The 27,953-nt window shown below is 36.4% G+C and overlaps 1 protein-coding gene across 1 annotated transcript; it reads right to left on the reverse strand.

The window, feature by feature from the left end:
- Positions 1–24,988: 24,988 nt before the first annotated feature.
- Positions 24,989–25,516, reverse strand: LOC149263204 (uncharacterized). The gene has a single exon (XM_089386867.1). It carries the CDS (start codon positions 25,514–25,516, stop codon positions 24,989–24,991), a length of 528 nt encoding a protein of 175 aa, XP_089242993.1.
- Positions 25,517–27,953: the final 2,437 nt, after the last annotated feature.

The following is a 27,953-nucleotide window of genomic DNA, read 5'->3' on the forward strand; positions in this document are numbered from 1 at the left end:
TATGGAATTATTTACACAAACTCTTCTGATGTTAGACTGGCAGGATTTGCAGATTCAGATTGGGCATCAAATGTAGATGATCGAAAATCTATAATAGGTTGTGCATTTAGTCTTGGATCCGAGGTGATCACATGGAGCAGTAAGAAGCAGAACAGAGTCTCCTTGTCCTCATCAGAAGCAGAGTATCAAGCCATGTGTGCAGTAATGTGTGAGGTGGTTTATCTGCAGAGGCTTCTCCAGGATGTTGGGGAAGAACAGACAGTTGCAACAACAATCAGATGCGACAATCAAAGTTCAATCAAGCTGGCCAACAATCCGATGTTTCACAAAAACACGAAAAATATTGATACTCAATTCCATTTTGTAAGGGAGAAAGTGCAATCTAAATAAATTCATCTGGAATATTGTAATACATGTGATAATGTTGCGCACATTTTCACTAAGCCCCTTGGAAAAGTAAAATTTCAAATGTTTAAGGAGATGTTAGGCATATATGTGAACCCATTCTCCATTAAGGGGGAGTGTTGAAGATAATGGAGAATATCCTAGAATAGGTAGAGTTGATTCACGTAGCGTCAGGACATGAATTACTTTCTATTTCTTAAGATGCTATTCTAACTTCCCTAAAACCATGTATTCTATTTAATGTGTAATGTTGATGAACAATGTAGAGCGTTCTGCAGAGCCAGACTCTCTTGGTTCATACTCTCTTTTGTACAGCTTACTAGTGGATTTTATTTTTCTTAATACAAACATTGCCATTTTTATCAAAATTTCCATAACTTTCAAGGCAAAAAAAACATAATCATTAAAATTACAAGGGATTACTTAAAAACCCAAAACCTAATTAGTACAAAAACTGCGGATATTTCGTTAAACTTCGAATCCGTTGAAATTCGGGTTGTTTGCGGAGCTGGGTTCTGTCGAGGGTGTGTAGATCCTATAAACAAGCAAAAATTTGAAAAAAGGCGAAGTCCAAATATGAAGTAAAAGTTTTTTTAAAGTTTGAAAACTCACTTGGAGTACTTTAGCTTAAACTTATATCAATTTTTTTTTGGCTCACGTGGGTAGTATTTAAGAGGGTTTTTTAAAGTTCATAAATAATTTGAATGGAGGTATTTCAAAGGAATATTTAATATAGGTATTGTTTATAAAATCAGCGGGTTATTACAGGTGGCATGGTTTTCCTTGATAACGGTGATGAGTCAAATCGACATTCGCGGATAGCAGCCAGAGATGGTTGTCCTCTCTGTTGGTTTGACACCTGAGTTTGATAGGTTTTGCCACCTTCGGAAAAAAAAAAGTATTGTTTTATATAAAAAAAAAATAAGGGTTTTATTAAAAGGGTTTTGAAAAGGTTATAAAGGGATTTTTTATTATTTGAAGAAAAGTTTTGAAGAAATATAGTTTTTTCAAATTTCCAATCTTAGTTCTCACTATTCATAAAGAAAGAATATGATATGTGGGTCATTAAAATGGATACCAATGTTAAATAAATCTAAGCTAGTTATTATTACTTTTTTAAAGTTTTTAAGAAATATTTTTAAATTTAACACAAATTTATTAAAACCATATATTTAATTTGTAGTTTTTTACCATTTAAATAGTTAATAAACTTTAAAAAAATTAAATTCATTTATACTAAAAAACAAACAAACAAACAAATTTAAAATCAAAACACTTTTTTGAAAAAAAAGGACTAAAATCTTTAATACAAACCCAATAAAGATTTCCCAAATTTAAATAATCAAAACATATTTTTTGACCCAAAAAAATTCAAATTCCTATCAAAAACTCCCACACTACTCTTTTGTTTAACACTACATTTTTTTTTAATACTAAAAAATTCCCAAATTTAAATAACGAAAGCACGTTTTTTGACCCAAAAAATTCAAATTCCTATAAAAACTCCCCTACTACATCCTTTGATACAGACAACCAATAAAAATTTCCCTTCCCAAAATGTCACCAATGTCCATCCACAGGCGGGTGGATATTTCTAGCCATGGGTCCAAATGCCAAAATTATTTAATGTTCTATTAAATTCATTGATGGAGATGTTCTAGTAAAAAAGATCCGTGAAATATTAAGGAGAAAATCATATATTGCAGTATGGAATTTGACAGGGCAAAATGCCCATCATACCGTGTTTTGTTCTTCAACATTTCATCTCACCTTCAGATGAATCGGTAGGATCTAGAATGCATTTTGATAGTTTATGATTTTTGTAAAATGTTAATTTTTACCGGCAGCCACCATATAACCTATTGGCTTCAAGATGCATGTAGGTATTTCCGAGTAACTTGTAATAGCCAAGTGGCCTCAAAGCTAATGGTGATCAATTAAGGCTTCATATAGGGAGTCACCTACATTTTGTTGGGAATTTTCTGCTAAATTTCAAAACAAAATAATGAACAGAGAACAATGCTCCGTTTTTAAACACTTTAACACAAGGAAGCTTAAAATTGTTTGGTGAAGAAAAAACAGAGTTTTTCAACACACATAAAAACCTTTGTATTCATTAACCAGAATGCTGATACAAAAGGATCTTTCTCTTAATAGAGGGATTCACCAAGAACTTCTAGTTCCACACAAAAAAAATTACTCTGTTTCAGCTCCAAATTTTTACACTACTGTGTGTAAAAATAAAACTTACATTTACTGCTGTAAAATTTTTCTCCTTACTTTTCACTCCTCACTCATGAGCTGCTGCATATTTCTATTTCTTCAACGAACAACCATTTGCATTTTACACTGCTGTGTATATTTCACATTACATTTCAACTACAAAAAAAAACATTACATTATATTCGCTTCTGCCAATTTTCTTTCATTGCTCAACGAACAAGGAAAAAAAAAATTCCACGCTGCCTCTGTTCTTCTATATTCGCACTGTTGTGCGTTTTTCATTCCACATACCAAAACAACAAACAAAATAACATTACATATTACTTTTCCTTACTCCCGTGAGTTCAAAAAACAATAAAATTAAATGGTTTTACCAACATTTACTTGTGCCCATACTCCCGCTGATAGAAAATAATAAAATTAGAAATTTTCACCTGCGTTCTACCCATCACAACAAATTTCATTAATTACTTTGCTGACAAAAAACGGCGGCCAAATAAGGTTTACTTCTCGCAAGGTTCATTTGCTACAGGCCTAAATGCAGCGTTGGTTTCAATCAACGGTGGTCTGCGTTCCTTCCAATCCAACGGATATCACTCGATCAAATCACACGAGATTTATGCTCCGATGAAAAAGTGGTTTTGGAAAAATGTTGTGGACACGCGTCAGTGCAGGGTTTTATTGCGTCCCCTCCGGAGAATACCACCGCTTGGAGAAAAGCGGTACGATGGACGTACTAGTGGTTTTCAAAAAGGTTTACGGTCACTGTTTTTAATTAAGTTGCAGTGGAAATTACATTTCAACACTCCCCTTTAATTTCAACTGCTAGGTTATCAGTCATACCCAAACATTTCCTCAAAAATTCAAAACTTTTCTATCCCAATGGCTTGGTCAGAATATGAGCAACCTGCTCCTGAGTTCTGCAATGTTGTAAAACAATTTCTCCATTGTTTACCAATTCCCTGATGTAATGAAACTTTGTGTCAATGTGTTTCGTTCTCTTATGAAACACCGAATTCTTGGATAATGCAATAGCTGAGCTATTGTCACAAAAAATCATTGTTCCTTTTTCTTTCTCTTAGCATAAGCTTCTTAACATCCTTCTCATCCAAACTGCTTGACATGCTGTTGCTGTAGCTACTACATGTTCTGCCTCTGCTGTAGACAACACTACAATAGGTTGTTTCTTAGAAGCCCATGAAATAGCTCCTGAACCCATGTGGAAGACATAACCGGATGTGCTTTTCCAATCATCTACACTTCCAGCCCAATCACTATCAGTGTATCCAATTAAATCTGAACATTTTGAAGTAGTATATAAAATGCCAAATCTTTTAGTACCTCTGACATACCTCAAAATCCTTTTTGCTACCTGCTAATGTGTTTCTTTTGGCCTCTCCATTAATCTGGAAATTAAACTAACAGCATATATTATATCCGGCCTAGTTGCAGTCAAATACATGACGCTGCCAACTATGCTCTTGTACAAACTACGATCAAAATCCTTGCTCCTATCCTCTTTACTGATTTTTAATCCCATCACTGTGGGAGTGATTGCTGCCTTGCTCTCCTGCATGTTAAATCTTTCCAACACTTCATTAACATATTTTGCCTGTGAGATAAAAATCTCATTTCCATTTTGTTCTACTTTTATTCCTAAGAAGTATCTCAGCAAACCCATGTCAGTCATTTCAAATTCTTCTTTCATGACTGTTTTGAAATTTTCAATAAGATAAACATCATTCCCTGTGAAGATAACATCATCAACATATAACACAACAATTAGTAATTTACCATCCTTTTCTTTGATGTAGAGGGTGGGTTCTCCCTCACACTTTTCAAATCCATTTTCCAGTAGATAGGAATCTATCCTACTGTACCATGCTCTTGGTGCTTGCTTCAGCCCATAAAGAGCTTTCTTCAATCTACACACTTTGTGCTCTTGGCCTTTCTTTTCATAGCCTGCAGGTTGTTCAATGTAAACCTCTTCCATTAACACTCCATTCAGGAATTCTGACTTCACATCCATTTGGTAAACCTTCCACTTGTTTTGTGCTGCTATGGACAACACTTCTCTCACTCTTTCCATTCTATCAACCGGTGCAAAAGTTTCCTCATCGTCTCTCCCATACTATTGCTTGTATCCTTTGACAACCAGTCTTGACTTATGTCTTTCTATTTTGCCTTCAGCATTACTCTTGGTCTTGTAAACCCATTTAACTCCAATGACTTCTTTTCCTTTTGGTAGTTCAACTAAATCCCATGTCTTGTTTCTTTCTATGACATTGATTTCCTCATCCATAGCTTCTACCCATTTCTTATCCTTAATTGCTTCTTCAAAATGAACAGGGTCATCAACATGACAATATAAAGCAAAAAAAGAATTCATACCCTCATTTGCTGCCTCTTTCTCATAAATGTCATTTAAATTTCTAAACTTCTTACCTCTTTCATTTGGTGTGCAAGTGCTCGAAGAAGCACTTGAATTTCTTTCTTGTGGTATGCTTGGAGAAGCACTTTCATTTCTCCTCAAGGGTGTCCCTTGCTGTCCTTGTGTTGGTGCTGCTATTTGGGGATGTATTTCAGCCATCTCCTCATCATCTTCATCATGTGACAAAGAGGTTTTAACATTCACTGTTTTCTCTATGCTTCCATCCCAAGCTTCCTCCTCAATGAACTGAACATCTCTACTCACAATGAGCTTCTTAGTGGATGGGTTATACAACCTATAAGCTTTGGATTCCTCACTGTATCCAATGAAAATACATTTCTCCCCTTTGTTGTCCAACTTTTTCCTTAACTAATCTGGGATGTGTGCATAAGCCACACATCCAAAAACTTTCATGTGGGTGACTCCTTGCTTTCTCCCACTCCATGCTTCTTTCGGCACTCTGTTCATCACTGCTTTTGTAGGGCATCTATTCAAAATGTACGCTAAACAGTGTACAACTTCAGCCCAATAATCATTTGGAAAATGCTTTTCCTTTAACATACTCCTCGCCATATCCATGATTGTCCTGTTCTTCCTTTCAGCAACTCCATTTTGCTGTGGGGTGTACCTAGTTGTAAATTGTTTGTGAATTCCATTTTCTCTACAAAACCGTAGAAATTCCTTGGAGATATACTCACCTCCTCTATCGGTTCTCAGAACTTTGATATGCGGCCCGCTTTGGTTTTCCACAAGTGCCTTGAAATTGCAAAATCTCTCAAACACTTCACTTTTGTTCTTCAAGAAATAAACCCAAGTTTTTCTTGTAAAATCATCAATGAATGTTAGAATATAGTGGCTGCCTGCAAGTGATGGAGTTTGCATCGGTCCACATAAATCTGAGTGGACAATCTCTAATGGTGCTTTTGCCCTTATGCTTTTCTCTGATTGAAAACTTTCTCTGTGTTGTTTCACCAAGATGCAACCTTCACAAAGGCTGTCTGGTTTCTCTATCAATGGTAGTCCTCTTGCCATTCTTTTTCTACTCAACAAATTAAGACCTCCAAAGTTGAGATGTCCAAATCTCAAGTTCCACAACCAATTTTCATCCTTTGGTTCACTTTGGAAAGCCTCTTGAGTCACTGCTGCTATTACTTCTTTATTTTTCAAATTTGCCTTCATTCTGAGAGGGGACATCCTATTCCTTGTCATCTTCACTTCAACAATACATTGTTTGCTGGGTGCTCTATCCATGATGGTGCATACATCATTTATAAAGAAAACATTGTAACCCTTTTGAACAAGCTGTCCAATACTTAAGAGATTACATTTCATTCCAAAAACATAATAAACATCTGCTATGGTTTTCTTTTCTCCTTTCTTTGTTAAAACTTTTACTTATCCTTTTCCCATAACAGAAACTTTGTTATCTCTCCCAAGTGTGACTTGTGACTTCACACTTTGATATAACATAGAAAACAGGGATATGTTTCCTGTCATATGGTTGCTGCAACCGAAGTCTAGAAACCATACATCTTCACTCTTTTCTTCAGCAATATTACAGGTTAAAAACAAATTGTTTTGGCTGATATTTTCTCTAGTGAAATTTTCACTAGTTCTATTACTCATATCATGCTGCTTCTTCCTACATTCATTTGCATAATGCCCATATTTTTTACAGTAATAACATTGAACATTTGATTTTTTATATCTTTGTCCTTGAGCATGATGTTCTCCACTTTGTTGGTTGCTGCCTTGGCCTTGGTTCTAATGTGGATTGCTGCCTCTTCCTTGTGCATTTGCTGGACTGTTTCTTCCACCTCTGTTTTGGCTTCTGCCTCTTTCTCTCTTGTTTCATTTTCCTTGACCTCTTCCTCTTCCAAAGGACATATGGGTTTTGAAGGCATGTTCTAGAGATGAGTTTTCATTTCTACTCAATCTCTGCTCATGTGTTATCAGTGATGCATGTAGTTCATCAACTGTGAAGTTTGTGAGATCCTTTGTCTCCCCTATGGTGGTGACAATCACATCGAACTTTGAGGGTCGGACCCGTTTCTCCACAATCCTCCTTTCTTCAAGAAATCTCCATGAGACCTTATTTGTGTGACGAGACCAATTACTTGTGTGAATAATGAGTCAATATTGTCTGACTCCTTCATGCATAGATTCTCAAAATCTCTCCTCGGCAACTGTAGTTTTGCTGTCTTCACTTTCTCCATGCCTTGGTAGGCTATCTTGAGAGTTTTCCATGCTTCTTTGGATGTCTTTGCTGCTGCTATCCTTGGAAACACACTCTCATACACTGCTTGATACAAAAATACGAGGGCTTTAGAATCCTTCTTCTTATAGCTCTTCAACAAGTCTTTCTCTGCCTCGGTTAACCTATTAAACTCATTTTCATCTACTGGTTCTTCAAATCCATCCTCAACAAATTCCCATAAGTCTTGGGAAGCAAGCAAAGATTTCATGGTTATTGCCCAATAGTCATAGTTTTTCCAATTAAACTATGGGAGCTGAGTATTAAAGATACCCATGCTAGCGCTAGTGCTGGAGCCAGCTATTCTTGCACTCTTCAAAATACTTGACTCTGTATTTAAAAATCACTCACTGTCTTCAACAGCAACACAATTTTTTTTGAGAAATACCTTGGATTTTTGACTGAGTCTTCACTCTGCTGGAGAAGCTGTTGCAGCAAGGAAACCTTCCTTCAACTTCTTTGACACCTTCAAAGAGCATGGACAAGCTCCGATACCACTGTTGGGAATTTTCTGCTAAATTCCAAAACAAAATAATCAACAAAGAACAATGCTCTGTTTTTACACAGGATGTTTAACACACATAAGCTTAAAATTGTTTGCTTAAGAAAAAACAGAGTTTTTCAACAAACATAAAAACCTTTGTATTCATTAACTAGAATGCTGATACAAAAGGATCTTCCTCTTAACAGAGGGATTCACCTAGAACTTCCAATTTCAAACAAAAAAAATTACTGTGTTTCAGCTTCAAATTTTTACACTACTATGTGTAAAAATAAAACTTACATTTACTGCTGTAAAATTTTTCTCCTTACTTTTCACTCCTCACTCACGAGCTGCTGCATATTTCTATTTCTTCAACGAACAACCATTTGCATTTTACACTCGTGTATATATTTCACATTACATTTCAACTACAAAAAAAAAATTACATTATATTCGTTGCTGCGAATTTTCTTTCATTGCTCAACGAACAAGGAAAAAAAAAATTCCACGCTGCCCCTGTTCTTCTATATTCGCACTGCTATGCGTTTTTCATTCCACATACCAAAAAAAAAAACAAACAAAATAACATTACATATTACTTTTCCTTACTCCCGTGAGTTCAAAAAACAATAAAATTAAATGGTTTTACCAACATTTACTTGTGCCCATACTCCCGCTGATAGAAAATAATAAAATTAATTTTTTTTACCTATGTTCTTCCCATCACAATAAATTTCATTAATTACTTTGCTCATAAAAAACTGCAGTCAAACAAGGTTTACTTCACGCAAGGTTCATTTGCTGCAGGCCTGAACGCAGCTTTGGTTTCAATCAACGGTAGTCTGCATTCCTTCCAATCCAACGGATATAGCTCGGTCAAATCACATGAGATTTACGCTCCTATGAAAAAGTGGTTTTGGAAAAATGCTGTGGACACGTGTTAGCGCAGGGTTTTATCGCATCCCCTCCGGACAATACCACCACTTGGAGAAAAGCGATGCGATGCTTACTGGTGGTTTTCAAAAAGGTTTACTGTCGCTGTTTTTAATTAAGTTGCAGTTGAAATTACATTTCAACACATTTTTGGAGGCAAGTGGCCTCAAAGCTGATGGTGATCAATTAAGGTTTTATACACTAAGTCACCTACATCTTTGGAGGTTCTTCTGCATGTTTTTTGTTTTTTCTCCTCCACAAATTCCTAAAGTTAATAAAATTTTGTTAAATTACAAATTTAAGTTATGAAGTATTATATAATTCAAGTACTCAAAAAACACATTTTAATCAAAGTAGTTTTATTAAATTTCTATAAAACTGCAAAACATAAAATGGATGGATAGAAAACACCCTTCTATACAAACCACCCATAAAAATCTTGCTTCCTAAATAGTCTCCATGTCTCCACCAATACCCAACCAACCTAGGCACCAATATAATTGAACATTTTAAACAAGTTTTGACCAAAAATTATTTAATTAAATTCCTTAAAAAACTTCGATACATAAAATAATTAAACAACACCCTTTTGATCTCAAATAAATCTCTCCCTTCCAAAGTCTACAACAATCTACATCCATCCAGCATTCGCAGGCCGCTGGATATTGCTGGGCATTTGACCAAATGCCAAAAAAATGCAATTTCTTATTAAATTCATTGATGGAGATGTTGCAGGAAAGATGATGTGATGTGCACAATAATAGCAAGAGAAAAAGTTATATACTGCAGTCTGGAATTTGACCATCGCCATCGAACAGTGTTTTGCCCTGTCAAATACGCTTTATAGTGTAGTCTGGAATATGAGAGGGCAAAATCGCCATCTAACTGTGTTTTGCCCCGTCTGATACGCTAAATCCGCAGTATGAAACATATTAATTTTTGGTAGAATCTAACCTATCGGTTTCTGCATGCACAACTTGTAAATTGTAATACCCAAGTGGCCTCAAAGGTGATGGTAACTAAAGGCTTCACACTGAGTCACGTACCACCCATTGAGTTTGAATTTAGACGCCGACAACTCATTTTGAATTAGCATTTTTTTCAAAGAGAAAAAATCAATAAATATTAAAAAACTTGTTTACATATACAATATGAGTCAAGATCTACTCCATATCTCTAAAAATCTGCTAACAAGTTTTAACTTTGTTCTCATTCATAATAATAATAATAACTACATACATTACTCTATGTAGTATCTATATTTAAACTAAAACCTAGATAGTCCATATTTTTATGACAAGTTAGAAAAGATAGTTAAACATGTTGACACTAGTGATGACCACCTCTACCTTAATTATATCAAAAAGAATATAAATGGACAAAAAAAAATCCGTTTTATCGTCATCTATTAAAAGAGTCTTTGTACTAGGTTTTTTCCCAACTCTCACAAGACTATCATTGAAGCAAGCAGAGAAAGTGATCTCCTTAATAAGTTTGTGGCACCCCTGTTTGGATAAGGCATCATCTAAGATATTCTGCTCCCTATAAATACGATCAAAGGCAAGTTCTTGAAAAACATTAATTAACATTTTAATATGTTTGATTTGGTTTATAAGTATGGGAAATGCAAAAAAGGTTTTCTATCATAAGTACTTTAGAATCTCCATAGATATCCTTAGACTAGATGGACAACCATTTTAACTATTTTTTAGTCTCCATAGAATAGATGGACAATCATTTTGCAGAGCCCCAAAGTGTGATGATCTACCTAGTTTTAAGTCCCACGGCCACAAGTATTATTGGTTGTTGCCCATCAAAGAACCAACTAGATATCTGCACCATATATCCACAAATTTTATACATCTCAAAAGTCCCTTCAAATTGACAAATATGACACCACTGTTGTTGAGACATGAAAAGTGAAACCAATGTGGATGACATTACAATCTATTCAATCCAAATTTTCAAATGTCGTCTTATTGACATAAGGCACCTACCTAGCCTAAAGTTTAAACCATACAAAGATAAACCACCCCAAAGTATTTTGATGCAAATGTAGATGACATTACAATCTATTCAATCAAAATTTTCAAATGTTATCTTATTGACATAAGGTAGCTACCTAGTCTAAAGTTTAAACCATACAAAGATAAACCATGCTAAAGTATTTGGATGCAAATTTTGAAAGCATTAGAAGTCTCACAAGTTCTTGCAGAAATTGGGGCAATTTGGAAAATGGAAATATTTATACATTGTTGAATTTCTTATTGAAAACAATTATTTCTTATTAAAAACATGTATTAGGGAGTAGCATACCCTAATATATTATAAGAAATCTCTTATGAGAAAATACAGTAACTTAAAGATATATCTTTAATAACATCTACTCCTTAGTAGCATAACTTAATATACTATAAAAAATCTCATATGAGAAAATAGAGTGACTTAAAGATATATCTTGGAGATGGCCATGAAAGAAAAATATAATGAAGGTTTTGACTACTACCAACACAAATGAAAATTAAGAACTATGTGGAACTTTTTATATTTTTTTAGAAACCTAATTGTTGCAACAACAACTATTTTAAAAATTGGATGAATTGATAAAGAGACGACACATAATGCTTGTATATTTATGCTTATGTCATTGGTGGGTTATGTTTCTACTTCTTATAAATAGATGATAGCTATTGTAATCCATACAACTTCCGAAGAAGGCTACTATGATAGAAGGACCATATGTTGCTACTTTTCTTCCATATGAAAGCCTTGGCAAGATAGATCACTCTAAAGATTAATTAATAGAAAACTGGTAGCTTGAGTTTGAAGGGCAAGTTAGTGCAAGGAAGGGGCAACTTAAGAGTGTGTCAAAAATCCATAATGGAGTTGAAGGATGAAGATATAAGTTGATTAATTGGAAAAACTAACATTGAGGTTAATGTTATCCAAATAAGATTAGGAATATAATAGCTTATATGAACATATTTATTTAATTGTATGATAAATATGTTGTAAGTTTTCTATTTCAATATATTTGAATTAATAATATAATTAATAAACTAATAAATAAATACACTTAAGTAAACTGAATGAAATAAGTGGGAAGTTGATATTCATGAACTAATTTTTATTATTTTACTAGACATTCATCATAATAAAATATAGAAATATAACCAAAAAAATACCAACTATCACGACCATATTAATAAATGTAGTTGATACATAAGGTAAATTTGTCACTAATACATATAAACTCAAATCCTAAAATTGTTATCTAACCAAAACCTAAACTGAATTCGTTCATTGGATAATTTAGACTAATTGATTTTATGAGTAGCAGAGCAGAGCAATGTTGACTTGCACTAATAGAGACAAAGGTTAGTGCCAAGCATCTGCTAAGAGATAGAAACCCAAGTCTTCAGAAACCCTTGAAATTGAGGAGGGGAGCAGAGCAGTGTTAATTAATAGAGACAAAGGACGTGCCAAGCAACTGTTAAGAGATAGAAACCAAAGTCTTCAGAAACCTTGATATTGAGGAGGCTTGAGGAGGCAAGCAGATCAATGTTAACTAATAGAGACAAAGGCTAAGAGATAGAAAGCCATGTCGTCAGAAACCGGTAGAACACGTATAACTTCTGGCACTAATCTAACAAAACTCGTGTTACTTCATATAGATATTCCGATGTTAAATTTAAATAAACCCTAATAAAAAAATCCTCTTTCAAATATAAAAATATTTACATCTCTTTTTCAAGCGAACGTTGGTGCAAACTACTTGGTTCAGTATTGGGAAAACATGAGAAACTGTGATATCTCTATTTTATTTTAATTACAGATTCACTGGGCTGAGTATATATGATTGAGTATAAATTATAAGAGACTCATTTTGAGCACCAATTTGATAAGTCTAGAGGATCAAATTTCTTTAAATATAAATTTATTTTATAATGTCAAAAAATATGTGTTATTTTTCATTATTTAAATTATATTTTTGAATGCTCTAGAGATTACATAATTTAAAATTGTATGTCCAAAAAAATCTCTTTTTTTTTTTTTAATGTATAAATATATATCAAGTTGATATCTATATAAATTAGTTACTAAATATTCAAAAAAATTATTTAAATTAGGGGTTAAAATATTTTTGAAACTATAAGATTTAAACATATTACTTGCATGTCTTTTTTACTTCTAATTACTTTACATGAAATTATATCAAGTCACTTGGACAACTAATTAATCCCCTGTACCAATTTTTTTTAGTAAATGACATTGGACATCTAATTAATCATGCATACCATGTTTTTGTGACTGACCTTTCTTTTCTATTTAGAAAATATTTTATTTTTATTCTAAGAGGGACAAGTGGTAACTCCAAATTGAACACTGAAATATTTACACATGCCTTCACACTAAATTGTAAAATAAATTTCTAAGCTCAAAATTATAAAATTATTTTGATTCAAATAAATCATTTTTTATTTTAATTTTATTTTAATTTTAATTTTTTTCTGGTTAATAATAAATTAAAATGAGTATAAAAATTAAAAAGTTCAAAACGTAGATAATAATTCTCCAATTACATCCAAATTTGAAAACTCTTTGATAAACCCAAAAACCATTAACATGACTCTATCATATTAACATGACTTTTTTATCCCCGATCTGAGATATGTAGCTGATAAAAAAGTCGAACTTAAAACATGAAGGGCTATGCTCGTCACACAGAATTCAGATTTATCCCCTTCACATTCAAACGATATGATGCTAATCAAGTTAATGGCGACTTATATCATATTTAAATTTAGTTTGTTATTTTTGAAATTGAAAAAACTAGTTTAAATATTTATCATATTAGGGGTTAAATAATATATTACATTAAAAATATTTTTGAAATTGGGTTTACACATTTATTTGAAAATCAAAATTCTTTAAAATCAATTTTAATACAAATTAGCACAACCATATTTACTAATGTAATTGATAAACTTATATACTTATATGAAACATATATACAACCATATTTTCCAATATGGTTGATATACCAAGATAGGCTTTTTTTTACAAAGAAAAAAGAAGCAACTTTCTATTAATTAAAACCAAGAGTTACATTGTAGTATATGCAATGAAGCATTCCACCGAAGGACAGCACAGAGTAAAAGTGCTACCTTGGAGAAATAAAAAGAAAAAATAAATAAATAAATAAAATTAATATTACTCTTTTCTCCCTTTCTTTTTTTCCACTTTTCGCCAACCTCTAGTTTTGGGAGTGGTTACAATGGAACGCTGATTTTCACTTGTATGGATGGGAGAGTCTTTGTGAGGTTCACATCCTTCTCATCCATGAGTTTGCTTGATGCCGATTATTTCCATTCCTGTTGGTTGAGTTTCTTGGTGCTGAAGTGGCGGCTCTTTCTTTCTCCTCGTTAGGTGTGTTGTTCTGTGTCTTTTTCTCCTCCATTTCAGCTTTGTATTCTCTTGTTTCTGCTTGTTCTACTTCTTTCTCGAGGGAGGTTGTGTATTGCCATCCTTTTGGGTGTTTTTGTTGCTTCTTGTTCCATTTGGGTGTTTGTTTGGATTTTGGACATGCAATGTGGAGGTGTCGTGTTTGTGAACACCAATGGCATCGGAAGGCTGTATTTTCATAGTCTAGCTGTTGTGTCCACTATGTATTATTAAAGTTCAGTGTTATGCTTGCTCGTAATCCTTCACTGAGATCTACCTCAACACATATCCTAGCAAAAGTAAATATTCCTCTTGTAAGTCTTTCCTCGTTGAATTTAAGGAATTTTCCCATTGTATTTCCTATGGCGATTAATACATTGTGGTGCGAGAAATATAGCGGGAGGTTGTGCAACCTCACCCAAACTCGCATCTTTGATACCACCATTGTGTTGGCGTCAAATGGAAACCAAGGGGTCATAAATAGTCGTGCATTGCCCGAGAACCATGGTCCCTTGTTAAGTATATTTTCCCTTTCCTGTACTGTTTTGAATCGGAATATAAATAATCCTTTAGGGCATAAGTATATTTCAGAGTCTTGTGACCAAGCATCATATATCCATTGATGCAGCATATCAGATTTAGGCCAGAACCCATTGAATCTGCATATAACTGATTTGGAATAGAGATCCGTGTACACGTTGTTTACCTTAGGCATTGCGATGGTAAGAGGAGGATTCTCATATTTTTGTTCTACGATGTAAGGTCCTCATAGCTCGGGCATAGTTGTTGTATTGGCTTGTTCTTTATCCTTGCCTTTGACTGTGTCCTTAAAGGATCTAGTGCCTTTTGAGCCAGTTCCAGCCATCCACCCCTAAGATGTAGGTTAATCATGATGGTAGAGTCTGTGGTAATGCCATAATCCTCGAGTGTGTGTTGGTCATGTAAACTGTAGCCTGAGTAGATCAGGTTTTTCCTGTATGCTGGTATACTGAGGTGGTTTTGAATTTTTAACCTTAGCTCTTGAATCCTCCTCCCCTTCGAGATCCTCTAACAAATAGTCTTGCCCTTGAGTGTTTTGATGAAGATTTGTATCATATCCTCCTCAAGTGTGAATGGATCTGTGTGAGAAGAGGCTCGATCTATTGCCCATGTTCCTTGAGATGACAGATCTGAGTATAACGATGCTCTGTCTTGTTCTTTTTTGGCCCCATCCTAAGCTCGATGTTGTGGGAGATATGTATTAGGCACGCCCATCTAGGTGCCCCATTCTTTCTTTTGCGCTTCTGTGTTGGTCATAAAGGGTTTCCTTTCCTCTCTCGTCGCAGGTTCTGCTAGCTAGTGGTAAAGAGTGGAGCTTGGTTTGTAGGCAATGAGATCTGGTCCGCTTCTGAGCCGATCTCCTTTCTAGCTACCCTCTTCGTCTTTCCCATGGTCAGATCCATTAGGAGCACTTCGTTTCACGTGAGGGGAGGTCCTCCGTGACCAGAGTGGAAGTCGTTCTTTCACAAGGGTTGCATACTCTGTTATCAGGTTATACATTGCTACTAAAGCGCCCTTGTGGCAAGGACCTCTCACCTGAGGGGCATCCTCTGCCAGCTCTCCACGCTTCTTGGTCTGATTTGTGGGTTCTGCGATACCCTTCAAGTGTTTCCAGTGAGAAGTCGAGAGGAGCATGCCAGTCTGATCTGTAGCAGCCCACCCAACCTAGACTGAGCCATGGCCAGGGTTGCTTTGCATTGTGGGGACGAGGTGGTCAAGTGTGTTGGTGGCCTCATTGGTCACTGTAGAAACCCTCGCACATGCCATTGTCCGAATCCAAAACTCGGAATACAAGTAATCTTGAAATTGTGTGTTCTTATTCAATTTGTTAGCTTTCTTTATTATTATAATTTTCTATACCTAGATAGACTTATATTAACCACAGTAATAATTATTATGAATATCTTTTTAAACACCAACTATTTAGGATTACTAATAACTATATAAATATTAACAACTAAATTATATTAGAGAAAGATTTCGGCGAAAATCACATGGAATCTCATTTGTCGACGCGTTTCGAACCAACCAGTGTGGTTCATCGTCAGGACAAGTTGAAGAAACAGATCCAGCTTAGCATGTTAAATAGACCGAGCAGAGCCTCCAACGGCTAGTTTGACCAACCGAAAATATTGACTAAGGGACCGGGATCAAAACATTTTTAATAAAAAGGAGATAAGATATAAAGGAGACCAATAAATCATTTAAATTAGTGATAATAGTTTATTAATAAATAGTTAAAAATTATAGGTTAATTATTTTTAAAAGGAAAATTAGTTGCAAAGGACCGCTTCTATGAATAAATTAAATGTGAATACGAGTTAAATGGGAATAAAAATAACTAAATGAATAAAAATAAAATAATAATAATAATAATAATAATAAATAATAATAATAAAAAAAATAAAAAATAATAATAATAATAATAATAACAAAATAAATAACAATAAAATAAATAAATAAATAAATGAATAAAATAAATACAAATAAAAATATAAAATAAAATAAAATAAAAATAAAAATAAATAAAAATAAATAAATATATAAAAAATAAAAATAAAAATAGATAAATAAATAAATAAAATAATAAATAAATAAATAATAATAAAATAAATAAAAATAATTAATTTATTAATTAAATAAAAATACAAAAAAATAAAAATAATAAAGGAAAATTAGATGTATAGAGTAATGTATAAAATTAATTTTTTTTTAAAATATTATAAAAATTGTGTGTTAATAAAGATAATAAAGAAAATCAAAGGATGATATGATAGATCAGAAATTAGTTAAAAATATACGCAGTAAAGAATTAGAAAGGAAATTAGTTATACGGAGGCCCTTAAATAAAATAATCAATAAAATAATAGGAAAGGAAAAAAAAGCATCAGAAGAAATAGATTGCTATATACACAATTAACCAAAAAAAAAAAAAAATAGTCAATATTTTCGGTTGGTCAAACTAGCCGTTGGAGGCTCTGCTCGGTCTATTTAACATGCTAAGCTGGATCTGTTTCTTCAACTTGTCCTGACGATGAACCACACTGGTTGGTTCGAAACGCATCGACAAATGAGATTCCATGTGATTTTCGCTGAAATCTTTCTCTAACTTGATATGGATCACAGAAGCCTAAACTCGATTAACTAAATTATTTATATATATATTATTATATGAATATTATAATTATAATATAAACTCCTAATATATATTAATTAATAATAAGAATAGATTAATAATATTAGATTATCATTATATTATTAAAAAATATAATAATATAATTATTATTATATTATTTTAATAATAATAATAATAATAATAATATGTGATTATAATATTATAATTATATTATATTATAATTATATTATTATAATAATATACAAATATATGTTTTCAAGGTTTTCTATATGCCATGTGCATTGATGTAATAATGATATCATTGGATAAATAAAACATAATCATACAGGAAACTCTGAATTATTCTCGAGAGAATCGACGAAGATGGCTAGGGTTACTGGGGCCGCAAACACTCTGCAGCACGACGAAGGGACTGAGGAAACGGAGAAACTTTGGGGGAAATCGACCGCAGGAACAACGGATCTGCACACGCCGTCACGGATTGGGTACCGCAGCAGAACAAAACACAATCTTTATGCACCAAATCAATCCCGGAAGGCTGATTTGACTGCCCACAGGTCATGGTCGAGCTCTTACTACCTGTCTAAGGGTCTTTTTTACTGCAAACTGTTTTCTTCTATTGAAACAGGTCACGGCAAGGAGGATACAGCTAGCCAGCGACCAGATCCGCAAACGTATCTTGAATCAGAGTCACTATGTGCGCTGTTGGACAAGGGCGAAGCGGAATGGCTGGAGAAGAATGCGTGTGCGGGAGCCAAACAGAATGGGGACGGCCAGATCTGGGGCTTTCTCATGAACATCATTGCTGGAAGAGCTGGATCTGCCGCAGTTTGCATCGAATCTGCGATAACAGCATCGGGTAAATCGTTGGTTGGAGACGGTCTTCCCTCTCCCTCAGTGGGAAGATATGTGAACCCCAAACCTGCCATATTTCCGTCAGATCTGGCTCATAAATCAGTGAATCAGGGCCTACTCCTCACGAACACAGATCTGCTCCAGATCTTCATTAAATCTATTGAAGGCAAACATTTTTGCATGAGACTCAGCAAGGGGATGATCGTACACGAGTTAAAGAAGAGGATCCAGGGTCTCCTTGGAACCCCAGCTCAATATCAAAACCTTATATATTCTGGGTTCAGTCTACAGGACAGCCAAACACTCTAGCACTACGGCATTACCAACGATTCAACCATCATTCTTAATCTGCGACTGTGTGGTGGAAGCAGCGGCTCTAGCTCAAAAAACACCAGCTCTTTTCGGGATGCAGTGAAAGGGAAAAAAATGGAAAATAAAATAGTAACACCAACAGAGCTGCCAGGACCCTACATCGTTGAACAAAAGCCAGAATCACCAACTCTACAAGTAACTATGCCAAAGGTAAATAGCCTATATACTGATTTATCTAATACTGCAGTTATTTGTAGATTCAATGGCTTCTGGCCTAAATCAGATGCCCTGCATCAATGGATCTACTCAACATGGTCACCCAAATGTGAAATTTATCTCTGCCCTAAGGGGTTCTTCATAGTTAGATTTAATACAGAACAGGAAAGAGACAGCATTATCAATCAGGGCCCTTGGTTCTGGGGCAGTGCCGGCCTCTTCACCACCCCCTGGTTCTCCGATTTCGACGTTGCTACAATGATAGTCTCAAAAATGCCTGTATGGGTGAGGCTACATGGACTCCCACTACACTTCTGGCATCAAAAAGTGTTAATCGCCATTGGGAATTCTCTAGGGAAATTCCTAAAAATGGATGAAGAAAGAGCTATCAGGGGAATCTTCACATTTGCCAAAATACGTGTAGAAGTGGACTTGAGTGAGGGGCTACCTGACCACATCACGCTGAACTTTAATAATACTCAATGGATACAGCAGCTTGACTACGAAAACACAGCATTCCGATGCAGGAGTTGTATGCAGACAGGGCACCTTCAAAATAACTGCCCATTAGCTCGAAAGGACCCCAGGAAAACTAAGAAACCACAAAAAAAACCCAAAGGCTGACAGCATACAGACCCATTAGAAGAAGAGGACATAAATGAGGAACCCACAGAGAACCAGACAGAACCAACCTCTCAAATGGGACAGAAACAAACCCAGGTAGCGAATACCCCTTCTACTCATACGGGGCCGATCATCACAGATCTGCATCAGGAGTTACAAATGGAAGTAAGTGGTATAAAGAGAACCCACAGCTCAGAGGGCTCAGAATCAGACAAAGAACTACAAATGATCACAATGGAAAATCAGCTAGCTATTATCACACCCACTGCTGACTCAGGAGGATGGCGTCGGGTGGAGAAGAAGGGAAGAAAAGTATAGGTTATTTTCTTTTTTCTGTTACTCTGTTGTTTCCTGTATTTACAAGAATAGTTCTTCTGCTACCTAGTGTTATTGTCTCTGTTTCGCTGCCTGTCATTGCAGGATCAGCCATTTGCATATGCCTTGGCATCTACAAAATGTAATTTTTTCAATTATGAATAAAATTACGATTTTTTCCTAGGGGAAAAAAATAATATACAAATATAATTATTATAATAATAATAATATAATTAATATTATTATAATATATTATAGTAATAATAATAATAATATAATAGCTATTATAATAATAATTTTTTTTCCCGTGGAAAAAGTCGTAATTTTCTTTATTAAAAGAGAAAATTACATTTTGTAGATGTTGAGCATATGCATATGGTGAGGCCAGGCCTGTAAAAAATAAGGTGGTTCTATAGTACTCCACGCAGGGAGCAAACTGTTCAAAAAACAAAATAAACTTATAATCTCTTCGCAGAGAGACAAGAAACAAGTGAAAGTATATATAAATATTTACATATGGTCAAAAGGAAATCTAATTCATGTTGCGCCTGCAGTTAAGCTTCTGGATCTATGAACGGCCTGTGATAGTGCTGATATATAACACTGTCCTTTTCCTCTTGTATCAACCAAGTATCATCATCCCTGAGCACTACTTCCTTGGATAGGTGGTCGGCAGCTGAGTTGCACTCCCTGTAAATGTGTTGAAAAGTAAAAGAGTCAAAATTTGTGATGAGTCTGAGAGCATCATCCAAAATATGCCTTAATGTGTATGCATTGCAATGTGATTTTTTGTTTAACCAATTGCATACTATTTTTGAATCACCAAAGAGTTGTAGGTTCAAACACTGTTTGTTCAAAGCAAAATGGATGAGGTATTTGGCAGCTAAGAGCTCAGCATAGTTATTGGTCCCTCTACCCAGCCCCATTTGAATTTTGAAAGAGTGGGTTTTAGATAAGTGTAATATGGCTCCCCCCCCACATCCTATCTGTTGTGCCGATCCATCGAAATAAGCCCATGGCAGGGAGGTATTGATGTTTTCCGAATTTATGACCCTGTGAGACGGCTGAGTGCATTCGTCTAGGATAGAATGGTAGTTGGCTAAAATTCTAGTCAGAATAGAGGGCTAGTATGGTTCCTTCTGCTGAAAAATTATTCGATTCCTAGCTATCCATATGGCCCAACAGATGAGTAGAGGTATGTTTCTCTCCTTGCTAGTGGCTTCCTTCCACCAGTGGTTCCAAGCGTCTTTTATATTATTGCCGAGCCATCGACATGTTAAGGGGAGCGAAGTAAGAAGGTTGTTCCATAGCTCTTGAGTGATGGGGCACTTCAGAAAGAGGTGGTCCGAGTCTTCGCTGCAATTCTTACAGAGGTAGCACCAGAAAGGGCCTGTGTAAGAATGTTTCATCAAGTTTGCACCAGTCAGGATCTTGTTATGTTGAATAGACCACATGAGAAGCCTCATTATGGGGGCCGCCTTTAACTTCCACATAAGATTCCACCACGGCTCAGTGACTTGTGGCTTATAGGGTTCCATCAACACTTGATATCATATCTTGGGTGTATATGTGCCATGTTTGGCGAAAGCCCAGATAAGTTCGTCATCCCCTTCTGTAATTCTGGTGTGGGCCTCGGTTAAAGCCTTTAAGTAGTCTCGCCACTCCTGATGCCAACACGGAGGTATATTAAGTAAGGGTCCTGATTTCCAGGCCTGTTGAAACAATGCTAGTCCATGTTAGTCCATTTTGTATAAGGTCCATGGTGTTTATTACAGCCTTCCATATGATGGATATGTTAGCAAAATTCCTATGTACCTGTCTAATCCAGTCAAGTGGATTGGAAGGGGTTATGTATTTGGAGACAACCACCTTTGTCCATAAGCTGTGATTATTGAGCAGATTCCATCCTAGTTTCGCTGACAAGGCTTTAGAGAAGATGTCCAGTCTCTTGATCCCCCAGCCTCCCCAATGCTTAGTTAGTGCAAGAGATTCCCATTTCTCCCATGCAAAGACTCTCCCAGGCTATTTCCCCTTCGATAAAAAGTGGTAGCAAATGTTTTGTAGTCCAGCCAAAATTCCTCTAGGGATCTAGGCCAGCGACATCTAGTATACGGGTGTTGCTTCCAAGATGACCTTGATTAGAACTAGCCTGCTTGCTCTGGACAGATATTTGTGGTACCATATGTTCAGTCGCTTTTCTACCTTGGTAATTAGCCATGTCCAATATGCTATTTTATACCCGTGTGGCTTTAACCAGTAGCCAAGGTACCTCAGTCCTTCTTCAAGTGGCAGAACAACAAAGGCGAATCTCTTGAGTGCATATTGTATTTCATATTGGGAGCATCCTGTAACTGTGATAGTGGATTTTGCCTCATTCAGCACCATACCCGTGGCCTTTTGGAATGTACCAAAAGCATTGTGAAGAGATGTGAGATCGCCTATACCTCCGTTAAGAAAGACGAGGACATCATCAACAAAGAGAAGATGGGTCAATATGCAGGTATCAGTAATTTTAATACCCATGATTCACCCTTGCCTATGTTCCTCTCCAATGATTCTACTAAGACCCTCCATTATGAGTAGAAAGAGAAGAGGGGATAGAGGGCATCCCTGCCTTAACCCTCGTTTCGCATGGAAAAAAGGAGATGCCGAACCATTGATGAGCACACTATAAGAAACATTGGTAATACAACACATGATCCACTTAATGAAGGTATAGGGGAAGCCCAAATGAGTTAACAAGATTCAGATATATAGCCAATTGACTCTATCGAAAGCTTTGGATAGGTCTATTTTCAAGATCATACCTTTTAATTTTTTGATCTGTACAGAGTGAAGGAGTTCCTGAGCAGTGCCAACCGCCTCGTGTATCTGTCTATTCCATAAGAAGGCAAACTGTTCAGGGGAAATGTGCAAGGACAGGACGGGCCTTAGGCGATTGGAAATGATTTTAGCAATGATCTTATAGATGCAGTTACATAAGGATATAGGCCTGAATTCATAAAAAGTGGAGGGTTTATCGACTTTAGGGATGAGAGCTATGAATGTGGAGTTGAGACCTTCCGACATCCTCCCACATCTTTGACAGTCTTCTATGAGTCTTAGTAGGTCCACCCCTAGAATGTCAAAAAAGGCAGTGTAAAATTCCACTATCCATCCATCCGGTCCTGAGTTCTTATCCTTCTTGAGCCACTTTAGGGTTGCTTCGAGCTCATCAAGGGAGACTTCTTTTGTAAGTTCTTGTTCTACCTCCTGATCAACAAATCTGGGGAAAGACTGGGCAGTACGCATCACTTCAGCTAGTGTAGCTATAGGAGGATCCTTGTAGATGTCTTTAAAATGTGTGTTTGCCAGAGCTGCCAAGTCTCGGAAGGATTGCATAGATTGTCCTTGTTTGTTTTTAAGCTCCCATATTGTATTGATCGCCTTCCTCCCATTTGCATATTTATGGTAAAATTTGGTGTTATCATCCCCTTCCTTGAGCTAGATAGCTCGGTTCCATAGCCTCCAACTCTCTTCTCTGTCCTTCAGGATTTGTGTCCTTCTTTTCACAAGAGAGGCAATTTTATCCTTATGTTCCTGGGAGTCAATGATTCCTCTGGTTCCCTCCTCAAAGATAAGGATTTCCTCCTCTGCTGTTCTGAGGAGATGCTCTTCTTGTTCCCTTTTCCTATGAGCCCATGCTTTGGAGAGGGATTTCAACTCCTTCGTATTATGGGAAAAACCCTCCATTATATTCCCTCAGTGTCAAGTGGGTGAGCCTTCTAGAAATCAACCACCATCTTCATATAATCGTCATCCCTAAACCAAGTAGAATTAAATTTAAACGGAGCCTTTGGCTTATGAATGGCATCCTGCATCTCCAAGTAGATGGGTCTGTGATCAGATAGGCCTCCTGATCCAACCCATTGTCTGATACAGGTGCCTCTGCTGGCCAGAGTTTCTTTAATGAGGAATTTGTCAAGCCTCCTGGCCAGACTGGCCTCACCTATTCTGTTATTCCTCCATGTGGGTTGGACTTTGGCTGAGGGGATATCTATAAGATTATGGTCCTCCAAAAGGTTCTCAAAGAAAACTGATAGGGTATCCACCTGAGCTTGTTGACCCCATGACTCCGCATACCCGATAGAAAAATTCAGATCCCCGCCCAAAATTATGTTATCTTGCTGAAGAATAGATGAGCTTAGCAGTTTCCTCCAGTATTCATCCCTGTCTCAGCAGGGGCCATATACATTAATGATTCTGAAACTGGCTTCTAGAGAGGGTGAAAATATGTCGGCTTCCAAATAGCCAAGTCCCCCCCAAACACTAAGCAATTTGATGGAGCAGTTGTAAATACCCAAGGCTACCCCTCCAGATCGACTCATGGCATCTAGTGAGTGAAAGGACCAACTCGGGAGCCATGATTCGAGAAGGGGAGTGATGGAGTAGGCAGGGCCTAGGGTTTCTTGAAGAAAGATGATATCTACAGCTTCCATAGAAATGAGGCGTCTCAAGGCTAGTTTTTTCTCAGGACTAGCCATCCCACGGCAATTGTAGGAGAGCATCTTCATGGAGGGGGAAGGTTTAGGGTTTTCTCTACTCTAAGAACCCAGTCAATAGTTTTTTGCTTGCCTGAGGCGATCTCCTCCCTTGCCTGGTGCTTGGCTCTAGAGAGTGAGGAGGGATGGCCCCGAGATGGTTTAGGTAAGGAGGGAGTGGAGTCGAAACTGAAACCTACAGCGTCAAGGCCCTGTGATCATAACCTTGAACGAAAGGGATATCAGGGTTCTGTGCTATTAGGATGATCGATGTCGAGAGTAAAGGGGCCTCAAGAATGGATGGCTGAGAGATGGTGTATACAGGAGGGGGAGGCACGATGGAGCAAAGCTGGTTGATGGGGATCTGCTAGGAGGGCCTGGGGGAAGAGTGGGGAGCCAGAGAGGGAATAGGAGAATAGTGGGGTACCTCCGGGGGATCGGAAACTCTATCATGTAAATGAGAAGTAGAAGTGCAATGCAATTTAGATACAGTAAAAGCAAGGGAGAGAGGAGGGTTTGTCATACCCGTGGAAAATGAGTCCCCTATAGCTACCCGAGCTCTCGTCAGAGGTGGAGAGGGTGGCCGAAGTGGATCTTTCCCACGCTTCTTCTTTGAACCTTTCGTGGGTGCCTTGCCCTCCTCAGCAGGAGCCTGTTGTGGCTGAACTTTAGCCTCCATATCGATCTGAGTCAAATCCTGAGGGTTTGTGTTGCCTATATCATTTTCATATCTCTTTTCTCCCCCCTTATTGGAAAGCTGCCAATCCCTGAACACGTGGCCAACCTTGTGGCATCGTCAACATCTGTAAGGCACTCCTTCATAATCCAACATCTGTTTCCGAGAGTATGTCCGCCATTGAATGGTGATATGCTCCTGCAGGCTCCCTCTTATGTCCATGTGCACCAGTACTCTGGCATAAGCCATCTTGCCTGTGGAAAGGTAGGATTTATCGAACTCCATGTAAGTGTCGAGAGAGTTGCCGATGTGCTGAAAGATATCTTCAGACCAGAAGTGAAGCGGGAGCCCCGACAGTCTAATCCAGATTGGGCCAACCCCTATCTGCTCTGTTTTCGGATCAAAAAGAGGTGTCCATCTCTTCAAGAGGACAGGCGTGTGTTCAAAATGCCAGTATGATGATAAGACCCAATTCGTGTGGTCAGGCCTAGAAAACCTGAATGCAAACCAGCCTCTCACAAAGGTCTGCACTGTGGGTAGATCAGCCAAGTGTTGCCCCCAGACCTCAGAGGCCCATAACTTTAAGCGGGCCGTAGAATAGTTTTGACCTCGGATCCTTCTGACCAAAACCCTATCAGTGATATCCATAGTTTCCCCAAGCTATATGTCATCCTCGAGCTGAAGAATAATGTCTTCTTCTTTAGATCTGAAGCACCTGGATTTCTTGCGAGGCCTCACTTCCATGGATGAATCCTCCTTTTGGATAGAGCTATCCCCAAAGACAGGAGGGTCCTCAGGTGGAGGGGAAGGTATAGATGGTAGGGCATCAGATAAGGGAGGGATATTCGAGAAACTTCCAGAGGGAGGGACAGGAGGATGCGGCGAGATCAGGGGCTCAGAGGCTGCAAAAGTCGACGAGCTGGGTAGTGTAAAGGTGTAACCGGAAGATGAAGGGAAGGAGGTAAGACCAGCACTAGTCTCCATAGGGTTAGGGTTAAGACAACCGGAGGAAAACCCTAACGAGGAAGGTGATGGCGGGGGAGTGGAAAGGGACGGCCAGGTCGGGGGGTCGTCCGACAGGATCACCGGATGGTTCGAAGGCCCCGAGAATGGAGGTAAGCCAGCAATAGCTTCATTCAGCTCACAGCTAAATGGAGTCAAGTCTTCATTATTTGAATGCGGGGTCATCTAGATAGAGCCCTCCACCAACGGTTCCTCCAAGTAGTCAACAAGATCGAGGTCCATAGCTGTCGGGGGGCACAGATTGCCAGCTACCTATGGTTAACCGCCGAGATAGTAGCAAGAAGAGCGGGTGAAGGTGAACAGAGCCTAAACGTTGGGCGCAGAGCGTATCAGTAAAAGGGCACAGTAAAAAATAAAAGTCGTTGTTACCGTATGCTAACACAAGGGGAATGGTAGAGCAGTCCTCCCAGTCCAGACTGTCTACGTGTTCCTACCCTGTTCTGCCAACTGCAGCATTGTACTACATACACGAGATCTCATCCGTATTCGCCTTCGCGCTTCATCTTCATGTGGGTCAATTATCTTAATAATAATAATAATTACTATTATAATATTTTATTATTATAGCAATAATATATTATGATTGTTATTATTATATTATTATAACAATGATATGAAATAATAATAATAATAATCACAATTATATTGAATTATTATTATAATAATAATATTAGTTTATAATAACAACCATGATCCAATAATAATTAGAATTGTGATAAGTGAATTATTATGTGTAATTTTTTAAAGACCAACTATTTATGATAATTAACAACTATATAAATAATAAATAATAACAACGATATTCTTATATATTTATATATTTATGATTATTATATTAATATTATTATAATAATATAAACTTATAATAATATTAGTGATATTAATTAATAATAATAATAATAATTGTTATTATTATTATTATTATTATTATTCTTAGGCTTTATTAATTCAACCATGTTTATTTTAGTATTTTTAATATTTATCTTAGGGTTTGTATACATTAGGTTTATAATATTAGTCCCTTTTGTTTATTATTACGCAAGGGATTAATATTAAAATCCAAAGGGGTTATGAACCAACGGGAATAATATTAAACAAAAGGGACTAATATTATAAATCCAAGGAACTAATAAACCCAACCGTTTAATATTATAAACCCAATGAATTAGTGAACCCAACGGATAAATATTAGAAACCTAAGGGATCAAGAAGTGAAGGAATTGATATTACAAACAAAAGAGATTAATAAAGATGACCATGATTGATATTATAAACCCAAGTTGATAATAAAGCCAAAGGATTGATACTAAAACCCCAAGGGATTATGAACACAAGGAAATAATGTTAAACCAAAGGGACTAATATTATAAACCCAACATTGGTAAACCCTAATATAAATATTAGAAAGACTAAAATAAACATGGTTTATTTTCATGGTGAGACAATCATTGTCACAGTGTGACATTCAACCATGGTTGACCATGGTTGTCTATGATTGACAATGGTTGACCATGATCAATATTATAAACCTAATGGAATAATAAACCCAATGGATTGTGAACCTAAGGGAATAATATTAAACCCATGGGACTAATATTATAAATCCAACATTCGTAAACCCAAATATAAATATTACAAACACTAAAATAAACATGGTTTATTTTTATGGTGGGACAATCTTTGTCAAAATGCGAAATTCAACCATGGGACTAATATTATAAACCCAACATTGGTAAACCCAAATAAAAATACTACAAACACTAAAATAAACATTGTTTATTTTGATGGTGAGACAATTCTTGTCACAATGAGACATTCAACCATGGTTGACCATGTTTGGCTATGATTGAAAATGGTTTACCTTGATTGATATTATAAACCAAAGGGAATAATAAACCCAAGGGATTAAATACTAAAACCCAAATGAATAATATTAAACCCATGTGACTAATATTATAAACCCAACATTGGTAAACCCAAATATCAATACTACAAACACTAAAATAAACATAGTTTATTTTGATGGTGAGACAATCCTTGTCACAATGAGACATTCAAACAT

Source organism: Pinus tabuliformis, chromosome 6, assembly GCF_031772625.1.
Source record: "Pinus tabuliformis cultivar Carrire ecotype Pingquan chromosome 6, CPIR1, whole genome shotgun sequence".
In the NCBI taxonomy this organism is placed as follows: Eukaryota; Viridiplantae; Streptophyta; class Pinopsida; order Pinales; family Pinaceae; genus Pinus; species Pinus tabuliformis.

Coding starts and splice junctions, on each gene's coding strand:
- LOC149263204 (XM_089386867.1), bottom strand. CDS start 25,516: ATGGATATCACTGATAGGGTTTTGGTCAGAAGGATCCGAGGTCAAAAC.